This window comes from Coloeus monedula (genome assembly GCF_965178545.1).
Source record: "Coloeus monedula genome assembly, chromosome: 28".
In the NCBI taxonomy this organism is placed as follows: Eukaryota; Metazoa; Chordata; class Aves; order Passeriformes; family Corvidae; genus Coloeus; species Coloeus monedula.
Window position 1 is genome coordinate 4,714,533 of NC_138808.1, and position 17,829 is coordinate 4,732,361.

At 47.5% G+C, this 17,829-nt stretch overlaps 1 protein-coding gene across 1 annotated transcript; it reads left to right on the forward strand.

The window, feature by feature from the left end:
- The first annotated feature begins 6,489 nt into the window (after window positions 1-6,489).
- Window positions 6,490-17,320, forward strand: ANXA4 (annexin A4). The gene is made up of 13 exons (XM_082298331.1): window positions 6,490-6,728; window positions 9,987-10,041; window positions 11,117-11,192; window positions 11,584-11,678; window positions 11,958-12,071; window positions 12,242-12,332; window positions 12,987-13,066; window positions 13,460-13,516; window positions 13,940-14,033; window positions 14,534-14,629; window positions 15,064-15,122; window positions 15,406-15,528; window positions 15,788-17,320. Exons 1-13 carry the CDS (start codon window positions 6,604-6,606, stop codon window positions 15,845-15,847), a joined length of 1,125 nt encoding a protein of 374 aa, XP_082154457.1. The 5' UTR covers window positions 6,490-6,603; the 3' UTR covers window positions 15,848-17,320.
- The last annotated feature ends 509 nt before the right edge of the window (window positions 17,321-17,829 follow it).

The window sequence follows — 17,829 nt, forward strand, 5'->3', positions numbered from 1 at the left end:
CTGTTCTTAGTGACACTTAACTGTCCAGGGCAAACAAAGCAATGGTCACATTTTCCTGAATTCACCGCATAATAATTAAGTCTTAATCACACGGTTATGTCTATCTTGATACGGATGTTGGGAGAGCCACTTTTTACACAGGCAGACAGTGATAGGGCTTTCAAAGTAACAGAGGAGATATTCAGATTGGATATAAGAAAGGAATTCTTCCCTCTGAGGAGGGTGAGGCCCTGGCACAGGGTGCCCAGGGAAACTGTGGCTGCCCCTGGATCCCTGGAAGTGTCCAAGGCCAGGTGGGATGGGGCTTGGAGCACCTTGGGATAGTGGAAAGTGTCCCTGCCCATGGGGCTTGGAACAAGATGAGCTTTAAGGTCCCTCCCAACCCAACCCATTCCACAATTCTGTCTCTTTAAACATACATTTACTGCAAAAAAATCGGTTAAGCTTCTCACCAGCTAAAGGATAGAGCCACTGTTCTATCCATCTCTCTGGCTGTGATTTTCTGGATTTCAAGGATTTCTTTCCAAGTGCATAGTCGTGCACTATTAGTATGACCAGAAAAACCACCACTGTTCTTCATCACCCCCAAGAAGAGGTCAGTTCTCCAGCACATTATCATGGAGCTGGGCTTTACTGGGTTCAGAGTTGTGCAGAAGAACAAAAAGACTCAGACGTGTATTTTACATGTTTAAAAACTGGAAGTTTCCACCTCCTTGGTGCTCCTGTTTGCCCTTGCAGGACCTCCTCACTGGCTCCAGCAATGGCTCTGCTTCCTGTGGCTGGAAGCCACATCTTCCATCCACAGTAATGGCACCCTAGTAGGCACACCCAGAAATAATGGAGCTGATGGAGCTCTGCAGGCTCATGCACGTGGGATGCAATAGCCTGGATTGACCCTGTGTACAGCCAGGGGATGGAGCACTGGGCAGGAAAGAGCCGTGTTTCTCATGGAGCATGACTTTGCACCACAGCTCCACACTGTCCTTCAAAGCAGCTGCTGTTACGCTAAGGGAAATTTGCGGGTTGGGTTCTCCCTGACAAGGGATTTAGCAGCTGTGTTTCAAGTGTTGGGATCCTGTTGGGGCTCCTCATGCCCCGAGCTACCTCACTGGGGTCTCTGCCAACACCCTTTGCTCACTTCTGTTTAAATGCAGGGTCAGGAGAAGTCGTCCTGAGCTGGGCAGTTGTAGCTCCGTTTCCATCCCCTAGAGCTGGGTTATAGTCAAATTACAGAGCGGCTAAGTAAGATAAAACTACATGGAGGCAGATATTAATTAAGAAGAAAAAAGTGAAAGCTACTAATTTCCTCTTCAGAACTATATGTATGGTAATTAAAGTAAACATTCATTAAGCCTATTAAATGAAATTTAAGTTTGATAATGCATTTAAAGCTGCTGAAAGCAATGGTGTAGCAGTTCATAGCCTGCAGCTCTGGGGAAGGAGGGGCCACAAATAATCTACAGCTTCCACAGGGCACTGGGAACTTTCCTGACTGAGCAGTTCTCCATGGAGTTGGCAAATGCCTTGAGGTGTGGGGCCCAAACTGTATCAGTTAGTCTTGATGAGGAGTAGCTGTCCAAGAGAAAAATACTGTATTTGTACAAAAATTGTAATGTAAATGCAATTGCAGTGGTCTCTAGCCCATCTCTTGTCTTTCATGTAAACAGGCTATAGCACAACAAGCAATGTAATTCATAGAATCTTGGAATGGCTTGGGTTGGAAGGGACCTTAAAGCCCATCCAGTCCCACCCCTGCCATGGGCAGGGACACCTCCCACTATCCCAGGTTGCTCCAAGCCCCATCCAACCTGGCCTTGGACACTCCCAGGGATCCAGGGGCAGCCACAGCTGCTCTGGGCACCCTGCGCCAGGGCCTGCCCACCCTACAGTGAAGAATTCACTTCCCAATATCCCATCTCACCCTGCCCTCTGGCAGTGGGATGCCATTTCTCCTCTGTCCTGTCCTGCAGGCCCTTGTCTGAAGTCCCTCTCCAGCTCTCTCAGAGCCCCTTTAGGAACTGGAAGGGGCTCCAAGTTCTCCCCAGACCCTTCTCCTCTCCAGGCCAAATAACTCCAGCTCAGCCTGGTTCCATAAGGGAAGCAGCCCAGCTCTCTCAGGGAGTAATGGGAATGGTTTATCAGGCAGCCGTAGATCCTGTGCAGATTCCTGTGTGTCTTCTGCCACAGCGTGTGCCTCAGGCCCCGCTGGAGATGTTATAGCAGCCCTGTTTTCACTTCGAACAGCAAGTGAGACAATACAAGTAGGATCAAAAGCAAAAGACAAAATGTATGACAGCAAGGGGCTCTTTTGATGGGAAAAGTCTCACCCCACAAGTGCCTAATCATCCTCACAACCCCACTCTGGAGGTATTTGCTGACGCCCATTCCCCGTTGGATGGATTCATGGACACAGGCAGCCAACGAATCCATCAGACCACCGATGGCCCCGGACTGTTTGCATTCCCTGCTGTTTATAGCTTTAGTGAATAAAAGAAAACAGCAGACTGGGCCCGTGGCCAAGTGCAGCCTTCAGTTTCTCTGTGGGAGAAAGGCAGAGTGGGTGGGCATCTCTGAGGCAGTGTCAGCACAGCATATGCTGGGGGACAGCAGTGTGGAGAGACCCCAGCACCCGAGATGCTGTTAGAGCTGTCAGCGTGAGGAACTGTGAGAGCATCCCAGATCCCCTGCTGTGTGCCTGCCTGCAGAACACACGAGCATCCCCACCTTAAAAACCCGGTGATTGAAGCACACTTGAAACGGGGAATTCGACTCCTGGCTGTCTCATCCTTACAGTGCTCACTGCTGTCTCCCCTTACAACTTATTGTCTGAGGCACGTGGGCCCCCGTGTCCAAGTGGTCTCTTGTTTTAAAGGCATCTTGGGTTACAGGCATTTTCTCAAATCAGTTCTGCTCCCCAGTTCCTTCTTGGCCTTGTGTGACATTTATGTTTATGTAATCTACCCAGAGAGCCTTTGACTTGCATAGCAGTGCTGGTATGCTGTGCTCAGGCTTCTAAATCCTGCCTGGATTGCTAAAAGGGAGAGTGCTGCGCATTCCCCAGATAATACTGAGTGCAGAAGCAGTGTTTCTAATGGTTATGAAGAGTTAAGAGCACTCTGATTTCTTATGTGAATTGGAATAGTTCCATTTTCCCACCTCAAATATCATCTTCCTTACTCTCTTCGTGTTAAAAGGGCTCTAGTCCAATCATACATCAAAAGCTCCAGGCTGCCTCTTCCTAAAGGTCTTCCCCAAAACACCTCTTCCCGAAACACCTCTGACTTGAGGAAATGGCTGTTTCACCTTACATGGTGCTGAACAGCAGGTAAGGACACACCCTTGCTCTAAGGTCAGAAGTGCCCCTGGATCTCTGCAGCGAGCCCTAACAACTGCAGTTCACCTTGGGACTATTGTGACATTAATACACAGAATGTGAGAATTCTTTACCCTCTTACAAGCACACAGAACTCGGTGCTTTAGAAAAGCAAGGGCTGGTTTTCAGCCTCCACCCTACCTTCGGGTACTGCTGCTATGGAGACAACACTGAGCTACAGCATCCAACACACTCCCACAGCACTTGTGTAACCTTTCAATAACCCCATTTTTAGGGGCTGCTGCTTGCAAACTGCCGTTGGTCAGGTATGGAAACGAGCACTTCTGTGGAAACCATGTTTTTACAAGAAAATGGACATATCGTGAACCAGCCATAAAAAAAGAGAGCATGTAAGACGGAAGGACTTAAGCATGTACACAAGGAAAGAGTCCATGGGAAGGTTGTGAGAAAGGAACAAGCAGCATTGGGGAGGATGTGAACGAGGAACAAGCAAAGGAAGAAAAGGATAAGGAAATGCCAACTGAAGGACAGCTGTGACATACATGACGGACGATGTGACACACACACAGGAGCCAATCATAAAGCATAAAGTAGCGTATGAAAATAGGCCTTGATCAATAATAATTATGCACGATCGCATGTAGGGAAAGCAAGAATTGTATATTAGGGACAGTAGTTCATCAATAAAATGGCTTCTGCCTGATTCACATTGAGTCATGTAGAGTCCATTGTTTCTCTCCGCACACTTCACTTATGAGCCTCCTAAAAAACACCTGCTTAATTCCCAAAGGCCCAAATTCTGACCCTCACTTGGTGAATGACTTCATTAGTGTCAGAATTTGGAGCTCAGTGAATGAGGTGAGGCTGTTTCTCTAAAGCTAAAGGCAGGTACCTGCTAATGAAAGGACACACTGAAAATCTCTCCTCCTAGCACAAGGCTCCTTTGCTCTCGGAGGTGCAAATTTAAAAGGTCAGGTCCTTCAGGCAAAAACAAATGCTGCCATTTTCTAGAGGTTCAGCTCTGTTCTCATTGTGGGACTTTGAATAAATACCCCCTTCCTAACGGGCTGCTGCTTGAGCTCAATTTATTTACTTAATGCACACTGCCTTCCCTGTTTTTCTGTGACCTTTAATTTTTATTAGGTCTTTTGTCGATGGGAGAACAGCAAGATGGAATGGGAATAGAAAGGATGTGGGTAACTGAGTAAAGTCTGGCGGGTTGAGAGCTTTATAACTGGGGTGGTTATAATAATTGACGGGACAAATGAAATATCCATGAACAGAAGGGCAATGCCCTCTGTCACTGCATGGAGAGGGACTGTGGGCTTGTCCCTTGCTGTCCCTCTTCTGATGCAAAGACAGCAAAACTATGCCAGCCAGTGCTTCAGCTGGAGATACTGAAGGATAACCATAGCCTTTCCATCCTTTCAGAGATGAAGACAAAGCTGATAGCTGAGCAGACCCTACAAAGAGCTCCTGGAGAGACAAAGCTTTGTCACCTGAACCTTGTGTAGGAAAATACAGCAACAACCCTTCTCCCTCCTGAAGGGAGCAGCTCCTGTAGCAAGATACAACAAACCCCCTATCATTCTATCCACCTTCCAGAGAAGCTCAGCCAACTCTCAGCATGCTCAGAAGCTTTTGTGCCCTTTTTTTCTTTTGTTTTTTCCTTTCTGGTCCAGATAATCATGACTGGATCAGATGGCCCCAGAGCCAGCACCCGTAACCAGCCAAGATTACAGGGAACTTGGCTGTGTGTTGCATCAGGATCTAGCTGCTGAATGGACTACACCTACATGACTAATTCCAGGTGGCCAAAAACATCCACACAAACACATCTTCAAGTACTCCTCCTACCTGGTGCCTCTCCCAGGGGGAAAGAAAAGGTTAAATTATGAAAATCATGAATGGCAAGATTGGTGCAATATTTAAAGGATAAATAATTTGTAAAGAAAATTAATAACTTATGGTCTTGAATAATTACTGTTGCATATATCAGTGACTGCAGTGACAGAGCCTTCCAGTCCTGGGGGCTGAAGAGGCTGGGAAGCAAACAGAAGGATGAAAATGCACAGGCTAAAAAAATCACTGGCAACGTAAGACAGACAAACACAGCAGTTCTGCTGGTGGATTAAAATGGGCCCAGAGCAGGGACTGCTGACGTGAGAAGAAGAGATGAGAATGGAAACTTTCACAGATGTAGGAAAGAGAAGAGTTTCTCCTTAGAGACAGTTTATAACGTGCTGGTCCACACTGGATCCTGGTCAGGGTCACGTGCCAGATTTTGCAAGGAAAGAGGCTCTGCAATGCAAAAGGAGAGGGCTTGAGGCTTGAACCTGGCTTTTCTGTTCCCCTGGTCCATGTCCCCTTGCATGAGCAGTGCTGGGCTCTGTGGAGCTGTTTTGGGAGGCTGAGCTGCAGCAGGAGCTGTAATAAATAAACCACACAGACATGCTCACTGGGGCACAGCCTGCCTGCATCCAAGCTGCTAAATTTAGGTCCCTTCCAGCAAACGAGCATGTGCAAAGAGGCACAGGGATGAGACAGGCCTGTCGTATGAGCTGGAAAAAAAACTGAGACTGTTGGTTTACCCATGATAATAACAGCACTTTTGGCATCAGAGGAGACCAAAGGTCCTGAGGATGAATACTCGAGGACAAGATATGTCTATTGCAAGGCCCATTTCCCTCTGTCAGCCTTGTGATCATGTCTATGGCTGACCCTGGCGGGGGCACATCAGGGCAAAAGTGAAGTCCCTTTGCCTGAAGGGTCTTGGCTTGAGGGCACTGCCATTTATTGGGGCAAAACGAATAATCTTTATGCAAAGAATCATCCTTACTGAAATCATGGCTATTTGCAATGCAGAGTTCTTAGACGAGGGGTGAGGATACTGAAGACCCAGAGGGGTGCTGAGGGAGCAAAGGAGGCACGACACAGATAAGAAATCCCCACAAACAACACCGGGGGAGGAACAGGACTTCTTGTCCGAGGATGTTGCTGCCTGTGCGCTCCACGCCGTCGTCCCCCTCGCTCCCCCCTCGGGTGTGCCCTGCCGCAGACATGAGTGAGAGACCAGAGCCTGCAGGCAGAGCCCCTCTGTTCCCAGGGATTTCTACAGGGAATGCCGGGGAGCGTGGAAGCCGTCCCAACCTGCCAGCCCTCCGTGTAACCCCAAAAGTGCAGTTTGGGGTTTCATCCCAAACGTGCAATGTGAGTGAGGCTCCCCGGGCAACTTCTCCCTGCTCTGGATTACAACCAACTGTTTAGGGATGGGCAGAGCCGGGCTGGAACTCCTTCACGTCACTGCCGCGTGTCGCCAGGGCGGGGACTTTGCCACCCAGGACAGCCACCAGAGCTCTCCCCATCTCTGCCAGGGACCCGCGTGGGACAGCAGGTGAGTGCCAAGCGAACTGGGGATCCGCCTTGGCATGGGGACGGGGCTGCTCGGCTGGAGGTGCCTGGGAAGCTGCCAAGCGCCATCCCCGCTTTCCAGCGCGCAGTGCCGGCAGTGCGGGAGTGGCAGCCCCGGGCTGGGCGATGCCAAGGCACGGGGGCAGCCCAGGGGCTGAGGAAGGACAGGGGGCAGCTGTGGGATGGAGGAAGGGCTGACCCTTCCCGGGCACAGGGAGTGCGGGTTTTGGTTCCTATTTGTGCCGTGCCCAGGCTGGCGCGTCCGCCCCGCTGGCCGCTGGAGCGCGGAGGGCATGGCCGGGGGCTGACGCGGTTCGGGGTGGGCGCACAGGCTGAATGAGGCGTACAAGGCTATAAAATCATATTTTTATTCCTTCTGAGGGCAGTGGCCAGCTAAAGGTCAGCGTGTGGCAGGCGCTGGGATATTTCAGCTGGCTCGGGGCTCGTGGCAGACGGGAGATCCTTTCCTGAGCTGCAAACTCGGGAGTCAGTGACCCTGCCAGGGCTGCATCCCGCGCACCGGGAACAGCTGGCCGTGACGGAGCTGTGGAAAAGCTGATCCAGCGCAGGGTGTGGGTTGTGTTTGGGTAAACGTGCAGCGAATGAAGGAACTCGTCAGACAAGTCCAATGTTTGCCTCGCAAGGAAAAGGGTCACAAATCAGTGGGTTTCCATCCAGATCCGAGCGGTAGGACAGGCAACGCTGCGAACTCAAACTGGGGGGGAAAACGCCCTGTGTTTATATCCTCTTAAGCTGTTGGAAGCTTTCCTTGCTGGCTCCTGTGTGTGTGTGCTCTGAGCACAGTCAGGAAAACCTGATTGTGTTCAAGCCTGAACTTGAACTGGCCAGCATACGTGATAGTCTCAGCACTTTCCTGATAAATTGAGTTTATTCTGGATTCAGCTTTTAGAGGATGTTGGTATGGACTTAAAACAGGCTGATTAGCTGATAAAGCCTGCCAGGAAAAGATCATCCGTGGAAAAAATAATTGAATAATGGGAGGGATCCCTCCTACACTTGCACTCTATCACCTGGGCACAGTGTTTTGAGCCTGTTCTAAGCCAGGTTTACTGTACCAGGCCTTTATTCTGGGGTGAAGCGAATAACATCAGGACCATAGCACTGGCTGGTTGACTCTTGCATGTGTAGTTTAATTCTTCAAAACACAGAGTGAAGTATTGTTCGTATCCTGAAGCTGTTTTTCCTGATGGAGCTGCAGGCCAGGAATTGTGTTAAGCTGCTGAGCGCTGGCAAATCTGCTGACAAATTCCCTTCTCTGCTTGCCAAGGGGTGGCTTAGGAGAGTTTCATTCGTCTAAAGCCCCAGCTGCAGACCCCTTCAGCTGTGAAAGGGTTACAGGGGCCATTGCTGGACAGCCTGGCTGAGCTGCTGAGCTCTCCCACCTGTAACTTCAGTGGCTCCTTCTCCCACAGAAATGCACCAGGAACAAACCAGCATTTGCAGATTGAGCAGTGCGGTTTGCACTGCTGCCTTTTCAGTGCTCTGCTCTTTCAATTCCCAGTGATGTTCACCGGATGAAGAAATCAGAATCTTGCAGTCAATATTCAGTGTGGTATTTCTGCTGTAAATGGATGTTGTGAGAGCATTTGCCCTGAATCCAGTACATGCAGCCTCTCCTCATAGTTTGGTTTCCTTCTGCCAGCTCATTTGCGCTCAGAATTTCTCTGCTTCCCTTTCCCTTGCTACTGACCTTTATTTTGCTCTCTAATTGACTTGCTAAACTTTTGTACAAACCAGCTGGATGGTAAAGCTGCATCATAAAAACAGCAGTGAAATTCGGAGCCTTCATTTAGTGTTTGACTAAAGCAAATAGAATTGGCTTTTTACTTCTGTAAAAGATTAGAGAAGAGCAAAGATGACTTTTCTGAGGTCTAGGTCATAATGTGATCGCTGGAATTTATGATCAGATGAAAGAAAGCAAACTCAACACTACTAATGGCCGTATGTTGCCTGATTGCACAGGGTGTAGTAAGGTGGAGGTGCATGCAGGAGTGCCTGTGCATAACACATCCATGGCAAGTGCCACACTGAGAGTTAACTGGCCCGAACAGCACACCCAGGGCTGTAGGAGTCATGTGGAGCATGAGCAAACACACTCCTGTTCTTGCACAACTGTCTGGGCTCTTGGATAGCAGCTATTAAGCACCACGAGTAGAACTGGGGAGAGATGTCATTCGCTGCTGGCACCTCTGCTTCTGCTTCAGGGCTTTAATGAGAGAACTCACTCAGCCCTGGAATAAAACCACATGTTTGGTGGGTGGACTTTACTTGCTGTCACTGTGTTGGCATATTTTGAATTTATTTTTTATTTAATTCAACCCTACTGTATGTAGGTATCTCTTTGAGTCTGCCTTTCCTAACTCCTCTCCTGAGATTCTGGGATAAACTTGAGTTGTGGGGAAGTGAACCTTGTCCTGGTACGTGATGTCCTGCCAAGTGACCAGGGATACAGGAAAATTTGGGTGTGTTCATGCAAAGGCTCTATGATTGAAAACAAAATTATGAACAGAACTAATAACCCTGGGCAGATGGCAAGTAAGCTTTGGGGTTTTTCAAGGGTTTTGTCAGTTAAAGCTGCAGCCCTACAAGGAAGGACACAGTGCACCAAACTGAGGGGATGTTGAATATAAAATGTTCTATTAAAATATTAAGAGGAAAAATAATTCTCCTGCCCAGTGCTCAAGTAAGGTTGTCCTTTGTGTGCTCACCTACACCACGATGTCTCTGCCTCCTAGGAAGGTTCATGAAGGCTTAGGGCTGTGTGGGCACCTTCACCCTACTTCATCCTCACCCTGCTTCACCCTCAGGCTCTCACCTGCCAAGGTCAAAGCCATGTGTTTTGAAGGACATAGGAATCAAGTCTATTTTCTTTGCTCCCAGGGCAACACTGTCTCCTTCTCCTTGTAGCCTGAGCCAGGTTGTCACGCTGGCAGTAGAAAAAAATCATATTAAATTACCAGTGCTAATCACCTGCCTGTCCACCACATCCCTTCCAGCCTGGGCCTGGCCCTGTGCTGTCGTGATCCAGCCTTTGCCCAGCGCTAAGCAGGGCTGGACACTCCGGGAAGCTGCTCTGGGCGTTCACTTGGGCTGTTCAATCTTGCTTTTAATCCTCAAAGAATTAGATGGTTACTTAACCAGCTTCATTAACCTTCAAGGGAAGGTGTATTCTATTAATTATTTGCTAGAAAACTAACACTCCCTGTGTTTTTTATTACAGCTGTCTAAGTGCCCCAGACGCAGACAATAACAGATTGACCAAATCCGAGACGATGGTGAGTGTGTGTGTTTGCTGTGCCAGGCTGTGCCAAGCCTTTGCTCTGACCTGATCAATGTGGGGAGTGTAGCTCAGATAAGGACACAGCAGGAAGAACACTGTCGCTGTCTGTCTCTTCAAGGGGATGAATTTATCGCCTCTCTCTGCTTCCTTCTTGTAGAGGAGAATGACCCACACCTACAGGCTTTTGCATTTGGCGAGTTAATGGAAAACCTGATCACATATTAATTCAAAGAACATTAATTTCTCCAGATAAACTTCCTGGGCATATTATTCTTTCCAGGTTGAGCCTGCAAGGCAGCCATTTCTATGGTTGTTATTACAGAATCTTGGAATGGTTTGGGTTGAAAGGAACCTTAAATGTCATCCAGTTCCACCTCCTGCCATGGGCACGGACACCTTCTGCTAGACCAGACTGCTCCAAACCCCCTCCAGCCAGACCTGGAACACTTCCAGGGACAGGGGAACATTTTTCTGCCCATTGAATGTTAAGTAGTGTTTTGCTGATGATTTTCTTGGGAACATGAAGAGCTTTGTAAGAAAAGTGTATTTCCCCAGAAATGGCACTAGACCAGAGGCAGGAGAAACCTGTTTGTGAATCACCTTTTCAGGTAAAACACTGCACTTCCTGGTGTGCTGTTCAACAGAATGGTGGTCCTTGACTGCTCTTAGAGAAGTCAGGAATGGGGCTTTGATGGGAACAGCCTCTTCTATGATTTACATGGAAAACTGATGGTTAGAAGCTGGATTGAACAGAAATGTTAGGCCTTATTTAACTGGAAAGCAGATACTCCATGGGCAGCCTCATTAAGATATTTTCTCCTTTCAGTTGAGTCCCTGTGGCTTATTTCTTCTGTGGCTGGGAAGTCGCTCTAGAACAAACCATTTCTTTTTAGGATAGGATGGAGCCTGGTATAAAGTCAATCATGTTTGGAGGGTGGACTTTACTTGCTGCCACTTTCCAAAAAATATGTTTGCATCTTTTGAATTGTCTTTTTTTAAAAAATTCAGCTCTACTCTGTGTGTGTCTCACTTTGTGACTACTTTTCATAACTCCTCTTGTGTGGGTTTAGGCAACAGTCAAGGGCATCTCAACCTTCAGTGCTGAGCAAGAAGCACAGGCACTAAGGAAGGCCATGAAGGGATTTGGTAAGTTGCTCTCCCTCCACTGTTACACCTTCTTTTTTAGCTGTGATGGTTGGGAAGGTTTTTACTGGTGGTTTTTTGGAAGGGAAGTTCAGCCATTTGCATCACCTCACTGCCCGGTGAGGGCATTGGAGGGAACTGGGCAACTTGAACCCCCCCTCTTTTCCTTCAGGAAATCCAAGTTTTGGCCATAAAAGCATCCTCAATCAGGCTTTTGTTTTCTCTCTCCTGTGGTGTGGTGCTGCTGGGCTGAGGCACTTGTGCACAGATGAGGCCCAGGTTGTGCAAGGATGTGTGTAAGGTTGTGTGGCCAATGGCACACCCTGGGCAAGGCCAGAGCAGGCCTCTGGTTCTGGTACAAGCAGCTTGACTGGTTTTCATTGCTTCCTTCCAGGCACGGATGAAGATGCCATCATTGAGACCTTGACCAAACTGAACGTTTCCCAACGTCAGCAAGTTCTGATCACCTATAAGAGCACTATTGGCAGGGTAGGTCTCTTCAGAGATCAGTGGCTGTGGCTCTAACTGGGGGTTTTTTGGATCTTTTTTGGTTTGTATCACTCGGGTGAAATGTGAAGAACGTCCCAGTCTCCACAAGAGTATGACTGGCGCTGAGCACAAGCTTTCCTTGGCCAAGTTTTTTTGGTCTTGTTTACTTCAGAGTAACTGTTCATCTGAGGAGGGTTGGAGCATGAAGAAAAGTGGTGAACGAGTTCTTCCTCTTCTCAAAGGCCATGTCTTCTCCTTTCTTCTCTTTCTGTCTTCTAGGATTTGATTGATGACTTGAAGTCTGAGCTCAGTGGGAATTTTGAAACGGTGATCATTGGTTTGATGACTCCTACCACCATGTATGATGTGCATGAACTGAGGAGGGCTCTAAAGGTTTGGAAATCTTCTTTTACGTTGCATGAGTTACGGTCAATTAAGTATGCAATGGCATAATTGTATCTTAATTATTAATTTCTTATTAACCTAAATATAATAAACAGAAGTTGTAGTTGCCCTTCAAAACAGTTGTCATACTCTTGGCTCTTGTCTCTCTGGTTCCCTAGGGAGCAGGAACAGATGAAGGCTGCCTGATTGAAATCCTGGCTTCTCGCACCAACGCAGAGATCCGGCACATCAACGAGAACTACAAGCTCCGTACGTAGCTCACTCTGCGACTTCATACTGGCTGAGAAGCCACTTGTATGTGTGCAGAGGTGTGTGAAGAGGCAGGAGAAGGGTCTGTCAGCATCAAGGACTAGAATTCCACCCAGAAATTGAGTCGGTGTAAATATAACGGCACCCAGAGGTGGTTATGTCTGTCAGCTGGAGGTCTGGCCACAGTGGTTCTTTTGCCAGTTTTATGCTGGCTGTGCTTCTTAATTTTGCCCTGTACCACTCAATAAGATAGCTGGATTGCTGGGATGAAAGCCAAGAAGGGCAGGGGCATCCTGGCTTGTCCCAGTCACAGTGTGGCCAGCAGGACAGGGCAGTGCTTGTCCCCCTGTGCTGGCACTGCTGAGGCAATTTGAATCCTGGGGACAATTTAGGATGGATATTAGAAAAAGGTTCTTCACCCAGAGGGTGGCTGGGCACTGGAACAGGCTCCCCAGAAAAGAGGTCACAGCACCAATCCTGATGGATCATCTCAGGGAGTGTTTGGACAACGTTCCTGGGCACAAGCTGGGACTCTTGGGGATGGTTCCAGGAGTTGGACTTGGTGATCCTTGTGGGTCCCTTCCCACTCAGGAAGTTCTGTGGTTCTGTGAGCTGTTAGTAACAGATGTGCTCTGTGTGTGTGCGCTCTGGCAGAATACGGCTCCACCCTTGAGGACGACATTGTCTCTGACACATCCTCCATGTTCCGCAGAGTCCTCGTGTCCCTCGCGACGGTGAGTCCAGGATCGGGGAAATAAGGGGAGTGAATCTGCTGCTTGCTGGACATCTCTCACTCACTGATGAGGTGCTTCAGGCTGGCTGTTATTTCAGTTCTCTTGCATTTCACCTCACCAGCATTTCACACCAGCTTCTGCAGGGAGAACAGCTTCACTGTGGGCATGCTTTAATGCCATGTGCTCTTTTTAAATTAAAGTGGATGGCTGCTTGTTTCAAAAGGAAGAACAAATCACTTCTGAATCACATTTTGCTGTATTTGAAACCCACTGTTCAATGTTAAGAACTCCATTATACATCTCCAGTAACTGGTTTTGAATGGGGAATTTGCAGGACTTACTTCCATTAGTTGCTCTGTTGAAATGAGTTTTTTCACCCTTGTGTCTCTGCAGGGTAACAGAGATGAGGGAACATTTGTGGATGAGGCCCTTGCTCAACAAGATGCTCAGGTGTGTAGCAATTTGCTTCCTTGCAAGAACTGTCTGGGTTTGTATGTGTGATGTGTGGTGAATCCCTGCTGTTTCTAGACCAGTTTTTTTCAAGGTAGATGAGTAAGCCTGAAGCTGTGTTAGTCAGCAGTGCCCTAGGCAGAGACTAGATTGGATATTAGGAAATATTTTTCCCCCGAAAGGGCTGTCCAGCTCTGGCACAGGCTGTCCAGGGCAGGGGTAGAGTCCCCATCCCAGGGGGGATTTAACAGATTTGTGGATGTGGCACTTGGGGACATGGGTTAGTGGTGGCCTTGGTAGTGCAGGAGAAGGGTTGGATTTGATGACCTTAGAGGGCTTTTCCAAACCAAATGGTTCTATGAAGTAAAAGCCTCCTTATAGACACCTGGTGTTCTCACTTTGTCTGTTCACAATGTCTTCAAGTGCCTGTATGAAGCTGGGGAGAAGAACTGGGGAACAGATGAGGTGCAGTTCATGTCCATCCTCTGCACACGGAACAGGTGCCACCTGCTAAGAGGTAGGACCTCTCTGGTGTCCTGGACTTTTTCCCTTGTTTGAGAACAGTACTTTTGTAGGAGCTTTGTACTTGTTCCTTAACTGATTGTGATCCCTTCCTGAGACAACAGATATTCTTGGAGCCAACTGATTCAATTCTTTTGGACCATTTTATTCCCTCCTGAGACAAAATGGGAGTTGAGGAAAACATCCACACAACTTGCTCTAGCCTGTGAATTGGAGATAATGAAGTGTGACTCCCATGGGACAGAGCTAAGCATAGAAACTGTCTGCATTAAATAGCAGTTCTGGAAAATCCTAGCAGCAGTGGTTGGCTAATTAGCAAGACAGCTGATAATTAAAATGAATTATTTCTGAGGGGTAGCCCTGATTTAGCTTACAATGTCACAGTAATGGTGCAATGTTTGTACAGGGTATGAGGAGCTTGATCTTGCAAAATGATCCTCGGGGGTTACACTGAAGCAGCTCACTTGGCTCTTTCTATCCAACTCTTTCTCCTAGTTTTTGATGTGTACAGAGGGATTGCTAATAAGGACATCACAGAGAGCATTAAATCCGAGATGTCAGGAGACCTCGAGGATGCTTTGTTAGCTGTGGGTGAGTTCCCTGCTTTTATACTTGGTCTACAAACTAATTAAATAATTAAAGATACTGTCTCTTGCCCTGACTGTTTGCACAGCTTCAGGAGGCGGATTCTTTTTCGCTGTTTTACAAGCCACAGTGTTTTAATCTTTGCAGATACAACCTGGTAGGAAGGCTTTGTGCTTTGTATTTCTCTCCCAAGGGATGCTTTGGCAGCTGACATTTGCTGTCTGGAAGCTTTAAAGCCTTAAAAATACTCTATTGCTGCACACTGGGCACAGAGACATTGATTGACAGCAGGTCACTGATTCTGGATGTCCGCACTGTTCTTGTTGAGTTGCACTTCTGCAGAATAAACATCTGCACTGAGAAAGTGCTGGAAGGGTTTGGAAGACCTTCTCCTTCAGTGTTTATTTGCTTTAATTCTCTTGTTCTTGTCCCCCTTACAGTGAAGTGCTTGAGGAATAAACCTGCATATTTTGCTGAAAGATTGTACAAATCCATGAAGGTAAAGAGCTTTTGGTATTTTCCCCCCTGCTTCTCCATGCTTGAGTCACTAGCATGACAGCAGTTAGAGAAAAAGAAACTGTGTTAATTGGGGGAAAAAAAGAAGTCTGAGCTTTTCTGTGGACCTCTTTTCCTTCAGGAAGCTCAGAGCTGGTAGTGGATCCCTGTATTAATGCAAAAATGATGTAACTAGGAATGGATTCCACAGAAGGCCAAACCTTTGTGTCTGTCACTGGTCTGTCCAAAGTGCTTTGCAGCTGTAGCTGGTTGTTGTGTTCCTTTAGGGCCTGGGCACAGATGACAGCACGCTGATCCGGGTGATGGTGTCCCGCTCGGAAATAGACATGCTGTACATCAGGAGGGAGTTCCTGGCCATGTACGGGAAATCGCTCCACTCCTTCATTAAGGTAAGCTCTGGAATCTTACAAACACACCTGGATTTGCTAAGCAGCTTCAAGGAGACCCTCTCAATGCCTTTTGGGTATTTTAGAGGAGGTGGAATTAAGGAGATTTTACATTTATGTAGTGAAAACTTCCCTGAATGTTCTTGGTTATTAAATTGTCAAAGAGGGTACAAACACTACAATAAGACATTTATGCTGGAAGGAATCCTGCTTTCCATGGAGCTGCAAAATTAATGGTGTTCCTTTTTTCTGCTCTCTCTAGGGAGACTGCTCAGGGGACTACAGGAAGGTTCTGCTCAGGCTGTGTGGTGGGGAGGATTAAAGGAGGCCTGGGGGACCTGCTGATAAAATTATTGTTTAGGTTGGAAAAGATCTTTAGGATCATCGAGCCCAATCATGATAAAGATTTCTTTCTTTTTATTTTTTCCCAAATGCCTTATTAATTACTCTGATTATTGACTTAGGTTAGTTCATGCACTGGTTAGATAGTGGCCACTCTGGTTGACCCTTTTGATACACTTTTATGCTTGGAAGACCCATTTGCCTACTAACTGGGCTGATGAAGCCCATCTTACACAGAATGCTATAACCAAAGGTATAAAAGTTGTTTTCTGACCAGCTGCCCCTTTGCTGTTGTGTTCACCAGCAAAATGCATCGACTAAAGCAAACCTGGATGCAAAGTGTGAGAGGCTGCATAGGGAAAAGCCAACCTCATTGGTACATGGAGACTGCAGAACACAGGTTTGCTTCAGTTTCTGGGTAGAATTAAAACACAAAGAACCCAAATACCTAAAATGCAAGCACGTTTACATATTAACTTGCCTCTGTTGGTGTGGAGCATTAACAGCCTGGCTGTACTGTATGTATATGTTGCCTGTACATCTGCAAGTGGGGAAGTTGTCATTGGTGACATCAGAAAAACCTTTTTCTACCCTGGTTAGAGTAGCCCTGTGCTTTTGGTCTGTCTGCTTGGTCATGGGAGTATAAATAATTAGGGTTATAATACAAACCCTGCTCTGGATAAAGTGATGTCATTGGAATGGTGCCTTTTAAGGAATGAGCTGTCCCCAAAACCCCACCTCATCAGCCTGGTGCTGGGGTAGCTCCCCAGAGTTTCCCGGGACACCTCCCCAGATCTCCCTGTGGCAGCTCCCCAAGTCTCCCTGAGGTAACTCCCCAGAGCTCCCTGGGACACCTGCCCAGGTGTCCCCACGCTGGCTGACAGCTGCCCCGTGTCACGGGGCCCATGAGGGATCCTGTGTTTGTGCCTAGGCCTCTTCTGGACGTCCACATCAACCTCTGGGAGAGACTTTCCCCCTACACACCTGCCTGATCACTGTTTTCACTACAAAAATGGGATTCTCTTTTGGCTTGGCAATTTTATTTTTTACTGCTGGTGCGTAATCCTATTGTGAAGGATCAGACTGAGGCTGCATCGTCCAAGCTGAAACACTGAGGCGGCTACACCCCAATTCTGTCATCATTTTCCTCTAGAACAGGCTGCTGCTGGCTGGAATAGGAGATGCCTCTGTGACCTCCAATAAAATAATTTCCTTTCTTGTTCTCTGGGCTGCCATTGTAGACACATTCCTGACTTTTGCCGGGAGAGGAGGCAGAGCTTCATCCAGTTTTTCTGAGGGCTCTGTCCAGGACAAGGAAATGCCCAGCACAGCGCAGCAGCTGCAGACGTGCGTGGGCTGGGGGCGGGTTTCAGTGCCGTGGGTCGTGTTGGGTTTCAATGCCTTGGGTCAGGTTGCTGAGTATGGAAAAATGAATAAAGAATTTGTTTCTGTATTTTCTGTCCCGCTGGTGTGTTCTGGGAGGGGACACAGGACTTGTTTTGTCCCGAACTCCCGTGCTCTGCCGCGGGGCCCCGGCGGGGTGAGGAGCGGCTGCGGGGCTGCTCCTTATGCTAATTAGTCCACGGTTTTAGTCTTTTTAGTATCTTTTACCTTCGATAAGGACTTTCCAACGCATAAACTCAGTCTTTGTCTCCTCTTTATCTTCTGGTTTCTGGAATTGTCCTTGTTGTCCATAAATTCTACAGTCCAGATGTCCAACCTTACCACCACGGTTGTCTCCCAGGCTTTGTTCATCGAAGCACATCAGAGTTTGTTTACCAAAACTTAACAGTTTCGGTAATTTTCCCAAGCTTTCTACAAAAGCAGCTTATGACAACTTTGCTAAATGCTGGCTAAGAATAATTTAAGAGTAACGCACTATTTGTTATTAACACATACGCATTAGTTGTGATTAAGTAAAACAATAAATTCAGGAGTCAATTTAAACCATTAACTAAACCA